General features: G+C 37.9%; 1 protein-coding gene across 1 annotated transcript in view; it reads right to left on the reverse strand.

The window, feature by feature from the left end:
- TRDMT1 (tRNA aspartic acid methyltransferase 1) overlaps positions 1 to 6385 on the reverse strand; it is a 43354-nt gene that overhangs the window by 5031 nt on the left and 31938 nt on the right. Inside the window, exons 7-10 of the mRNA XM_009330601.1 lie at positions 6327 to 6385; positions 5465 to 5835; positions 1294 to 1351; positions 150 to 279 (exon numbers count right to left, since the gene is read on the reverse strand). The exon at positions 6327 to 6385 is cut by the window's right edge and continues 1 nt beyond it. Of these exons, the coding sequence (XP_009328876.1) occupies positions 150 to 279; positions 1294 to 1351; positions 5465 to 5835; positions 6327 to 6385 (618 nt within the window). The remainder of the gene's footprint in view (positions 1 to 149; positions 280 to 1293; positions 1352 to 5464; positions 5836 to 6326) is intronic.

Here is a 6385-nt window from a genome sequence, read left to right on the forward strand (position 1 = left end):
AAAAAAAAAAAATCGAAAAAAATGTGAGGGACAAAAAAAAAAAAAAAAAAAAAAAAGGCAAAATAAAAAGCATGGATTAGCCCCCAGTAAAAAACCTACATTGGCATTTCTGAAGAATGATGTAGAAATGGGTACTTTGCAGCACATACCAAATTCCAGAGGGAATCCATGAAGATTTGCTATTTCTCTTGGGGTAAAGTACCTCAGTTTTAGTGTTGACAATTTCATAAGCTTCTCTTCTTCTGGTAACTCCTCAATGCATTTAAACACTGATTCAAGCTATGAAGAATATCGAAAACAACAGATATCAGCGATGCAGGCCAAATACATAAAATTTAACACTCACATCTTAACAGAATATTTCTTTGATTATCACAGTGCCAAAGACAATAGCATGTTTTGCTTGAAAGTATGATTGGTGGTGTATTTTTGCAGCCAGTATCTCAACACATGGACTTGCAAGAAAGAAATCAATGTTGCCATGAGGGCATTCATCATTTCTTCCTCCAGTTACAAGCTATACCAATACTTAATGAGGCAATCAAAGGATTATACACTTTTGTTAATGACAGAATAGTGACTTAATGTAACTCAATAGCAGACCATCCACACAAATTAAGCTGTATGGATGTAGCTGTTTTGATACATTCACTTTGAGATTATCCTGAGTTCCAAAGCTGCATTCTTCCTATGCTTAGAAATGCCATACAATATCAGTGAACAGCACAGAAGTGCAGGAGGCAGTGCTTGTGTACGAAACAGACTTTGTGAAAAGTGTCTTTGAATGATGATTCACTAATACATTTATTTTTACCTTCCTCAATGCCAAAACACCACTTTGTGATGAACTTAGTACCAACAGTAGAACTTTTCAAAATATTATGTCTTCCCAGATAAATAATACTTTTGAAATTCAAACATGCTAAACATTTGTCAATATTTACTGGATCATCTGTGTACAAAAAATGGCCCCAGATTCACAACACTGTACTATAGTTTATCCATAGAATTAGTCATTTTTAATGTTTTCACATACCCCTGTGAAATCTCTGTATGACACTACAGATGATAAAATAATAGCAACTCATATTCTCCACAGAGAGGCACACATATAATCTTGATTTAAATAAACTGTTGTTTAGGAATGCAAAGTAAATCAATTGGAAACTCAGTTGCCATAAAATGTAGTTTTAAAAGCTTTTTTGTTATAATATTCAGAATAACAAAGCAGAACACAGAAAAAAACAAGTTTTGAAACAAGTCATTCTTGTATGTTAGTCTACACTTTCTTACCTGTACATCTACTGCTGTCTGCAGAACTGAGCCTGTCCCTTCTACATAGTGTCCATACCTTGACAACAACAATAACAATCTTAAATTAGTATTTTCATTGGACCTCATAGTACTGACAACTGCAAAGATGCAGGGAGGTTACTTCGGTTCCTTTGCTTTGATTAACAAGTCACCTCCTGGATAGATAAAGCAAAAGGCCTTGTTATTAACAATGCTAACCCTTGGAGCACAGTAGACTCTGAACATGCTCTCTGGGGATAAGTCTGCAATCAACGCACAAGGGTTTATCCACACTAATGCCTTACATAAGGCAACTGGCAACTATACAAGGCCAAGGAATTCAAGCATAGCATCATCAGAAAGGGCCATCTACATTGCACAAACCAATTTTACATTAAGAGAAAATGCATTAAAGGCCAAATGGTCCTAGGGGTTCAAATCGGCTATCCATATTCAAAGGAGGACCATTAGTGTGAGCCTCCAGCTGTTATATCAACCCATCAGGAACAAAGTGGTTCAGTCAGATTTAACTTTTGGCTGCTTGTGGATTTTCCAGAGGTAAGGGATGGGGAATGGCCAAGCATCTATGCAGAGCAGTAGAAGAAAGAAAGAAAAAGAAGAAAGAAAGAAAAAAATTAAATCCAACTAAACAGTAAGCAAACGTACATTCTAAAATCATATGACAGCTTTTTTGGATGCTTTGTGGTTGATTGCATAACAGCGTGTTTACCCTGCAGTCTCTTCCAGGCTATCATTTAAATATAATTATGGGCTTTCAGAAACATGCTCTGCTGGTCTAACTATGATAGTGTTTGAACGTGCTGAACAGACAGAGACTGAGTCAAGTCAGCAGATGGCTTTTGCACAGTGGAAGAACTTCAGAAGATCCCCCGCATTAGAGCGATGTGGTCTGCATCAACCATTAACAGATACCATTCTCTAGTTTTATCTGCTCATCTGTAAAGACAGTCATAAAAGGCTTTTGCTCCATTTGGGGCCCATTCTGAAGCAAGGGACTGCTTCCAGACAAGCACTGGAACAATTTTTGTTTCAAGCCTTTCTAATTCCACAATGAAAAAAGGAATACTCTCCCTTCAGCACAGACACAGTGACCCAGTACGGCTCAATCTTGAGAATTTCTTCTTCAGTTGGAAAAGCTTTCAAGTAGTTCTGCCAATATAAGTGAGAGCAACACTCATTTCAAAATAAAGTGCTTGCAAATCTTCACTAGGATCAGAACAAAAGGCCCTAAACACTGATACAGACTAAAATCACATAGAATCAAACTGTGTTGTAAACGCATCACCTTTAATTGGTTAGTTGCATTCTGAAAATTCCCTAATACCACGTTTAACAACGTAACACACAGCACTGAGGAATCCTGATCATCATCTTATGTAGCATTTGACTGTATTTCAGATGAATATATCTGAGCCAAAATAAATAAATGAGGATTAATTTCAAAGTAGTATTTTAGAGTTTTATTGGGGGAAAAGAATCTTTTAATAGGATCCATGTTATATAAAATACTCCAGTCTAAATAGTTGGCACTAGAGTAGAGAACTCATCACAAAAAAAATCCAGTTGGTGTAAAAATGGTTTGGGGATGCGGCGGGGGGTTGGTTTTTTAACACAAATGTGGGCAGATGGCCAATGTTAGCTGGATTGTTATTATTATTATTGCAGCTGCTGACTACAGAAAAATTAATGTTCCTACCTTGGACTCAGAACATAATTAAAGATGGGAATGTTTGCCACAGTAAAAAATGATGCATTGATTTTCTGAGGTTTCATTACCAGTTGTAATGGAAGAAGTTGGCTTCAGAAATTACAATCTTAAATTTTCATCTGACGCAAGATTTTTTTCCCCTCCTCTCTTTATTTCTGCAAGCTTTCAAAAAAACCTTAGTTTCATACACATAATATATTATTTCTGGGTATACTGTGTCCTATATTATGACTAACAAAAACGTAATTTCCACAACACCGGAGAGAGTTTTTGTAACTAATATTACACTATTTTAGAAGGTATTGCTTCTCTCGTCAATGGCATATCACGAACTTAAAAGTAAGTCCAGAATTATTGTATCTAAAGAAGTAGTTCTCATTTGCTCTGTCCTTTAAAATGAACAATTTCCTCTCACAACTTCAGTCACCACAAACATGCTCCGAAGAGAAATCATGGCATTTGTAGTCTCAAGGAACTCAGCAATCATTTTCCAATTGCCTAGGAGTCCAAGGTCGGAAGGGAACACGGGATCATCTGCTTGATCTCTCACGCATTTTGCCCTATACTACACCAAAGCCTTTCAGAAGACATACTGGTATGACGAAGGCAGAAAGGCAAAACACACTGATGAAATATCGGTGTTTGAGGTCCCCGAATTAGCAAGGACTGGAGAAGGCATACCCAGATTATCCTCATCACATGAACCTTGCTGAAAATATCTGAAGATCAATCAGAACTGAGGGAAGTTTTTCTCCCAGGCTCAAAGCTGATGATCAGTGTAACTTGTAAGAAAGACATCAGACAGGCATCTCAGCAGAGGGATTCTCTGTACTACTTGGAGTGCTGTTCCGCTCCATTCAGCGTCCTCCTTCTTCAATCTGATGCTTTGGAGAAACATAAAAACAGAACTCCTAGAACAGCAGCAACTTATTCTTGGCCTCAGAACGTGACCTGGATGAAGCCTGAGATGTAATTATAGTCTTTCTCTTAATGCGGAGCTGTAAATTATACGACCGCATTGAAAACCACATTGGAATCTTTCCTTCCCAAAGGCTCTTAAAAAGGGAACAAAGACGGTAAATCAGATTCCTACGTTTTGAGCCAAGAAGAACTACCACAACTATCTGGCCTGGCTCCTTCCACATCAGCAGAAGGGCAACAGTCACGTTCTGTGTCAGATTTCCCACCACTATATATGAACACTTCAAGTGAACTACTCAGGAGCCTCCTTCAGTGTGATTCTGATAAACATGACCACAAACTACCATGATGTATTCTAGTGAAACCACAAGTGGCCAGTTTATTTTTGGTGACGTATTCTAGTGAAACCACAAGTGGCCAGTTTATTTTTGGTGACACTTAAGGCATACATAAGATACATAAGAGATCATTCTGGCCTAAGATTTTTATTTGACTATTGTAGATAAGAAACAGATCCCACGAGATGCTGACACTCCCTCACAACTCAAAAGAGTGAGGACAGAAAAGGCCGATGTCAATGAGAGCTAGGGGAAGGGCTTTTCTGTTGCACAAGTTTTCAACTTCTGAAATTCCTTCTCAGCTTTTTTTATTGTCAAAAAGTTGACATTACAAAACCTGCAGGAACTCTGTCAATCTGGCAGTCTAATTTCTACTAATTGAAGAAAAAAAGTTATAACTAGCTTTAACTCATCAACTAAGCCATTTCGTTGAAACATTCTGAGAATTCCAAAAAAACAATCTAATTTGAAAAATTCACCAATATTAACATTTCCCACAAACGTCCAGGCTCCAACTGGCATTTTCCAATACAAATGCATTCAGTGGAAAAGCTCCTGACCGATTGTCCGAGGGGTTTCAGAACACTCAACAACCTCCGGCAGTCAAACTTAAAATTGCAAAGTACAAATCGGAAAACTACTAGACAGAAAAGCACTGATGTTCTGCTCCATCAAATATGATTTGTAATGCAGCAACCTAACTGGTTTTATGACATATGGCCAATCCACAGCTGTTCTGACCTACACAGCTGAAAAATCCAAGAAATCAATAAAATGTATAGTGGAGACAGTTTTAATGAGGAATGGATCTGTCATGCATGACACTTTGTAACTTCATTGAGCAATATAAAAAAATTCATTAATGAAGCAGTACTATACCAGTCTATTGGAACCATATTTCCGCAGGGGTAATTAAGCTTCTGTGAAGGTCAACAACAAATGGCACTGTCTTTTGTGAATGCCTTTTTGGAGTGGGCACATGATGTTCTGCCAGACAGATTCTCATGCTGGCATTCCACTGGACCAGGAAGCACACTATATAAGGAGACTTTTTTTTTTTTTTTCCCCCAGAGGCCTGGGGTTTTTTTGATGAAATGGCTCTCCTTGTTTTTACAGTACACAAGCAAAAACACACTTCAAATTTCAAAACATGATTCAGCAAGACATTTTCTTTGCAACTTACCCTTTGGTAAAGCACGTGGATCTCCGGCAGGTGGGCTTAACAATGTCTAACAAGAAAGCATAGCGCAATAAGGACTTCGGTGGTAAGAAATACTGACTCATTTCTTCATTTTCCTCTTCCAAGAAATCTTTTAGCATTTGAATAGAGGAATCATTGTCCTGACCATGTTTCCTTTCAATTTCTTCTACTGTTTCAAGCTTAAAAAGAAAGGCCCCTTTTGGTAAATTCTTCTTGCTGCTGCAATCAGGACCAATGTTTGGATCCAGATTCTTCTCCTCAGAAGACAAGGAAGAACTAGCTTCACCCACTTTGTCAGTGACTTTGTCCTTGAATAAGTCTTCTAGATCCTGATCTGGGAATCTTGTCAATACCTAAGAACAAATTGTGAGAAAAAAATTAAAGACTGCATTTGATAAACAACATGACAGCAGACCCTGCAGCAAGTAAAAATTCCTTCAGAGATGCTCAGAATAAAGCAAGTAACCATTCAATGCTATTTTCATGAAGATTTCAAAAATGTTAGCATCAAGACTTGCTGACCTACCAACAATGACGTCAGGAACAACTGCAAATAATTGCCTTTGCAAAAAGACCTTTCCAAGGGTGTGAAAAAGGTAGCAGAATGCATTGTTTTCTAGCCCACTATCAGCCACTGTCCCCCAACTGTTTAAAAGCCATCTAAGCCACCGGCATGCATTGCAGTCCTTAGAAAACAGTATCCAGGCAGAAAAAGAGAGACAGAATTTAACTCTTCTGTTGATATCACTTATCCCTCTCTCCATCCCTCAACACAAACCTAAACCAAAAATGTAACCCTCAATCTTCATGAAACAAAGCAAATTCAAGTAACGCTAATACTCACCTGACCAGGAGCTTGAAAGGGAAATGGTTCTTGGTGAAGCTTTGCAATTAGAAAATATC

Source organism: Pygoscelis adeliae, unplaced genomic scaffold, assembly GCF_000699105.1.
Source record: "Pygoscelis adeliae isolate BGI_AS28 unplaced genomic scaffold, ASM69910v1 Scaffold27, whole genome shotgun sequence".
NCBI classification, from domain to species: Eukaryota; Metazoa; Chordata; class Aves; order Sphenisciformes; family Spheniscidae; genus Pygoscelis; species Pygoscelis adeliae.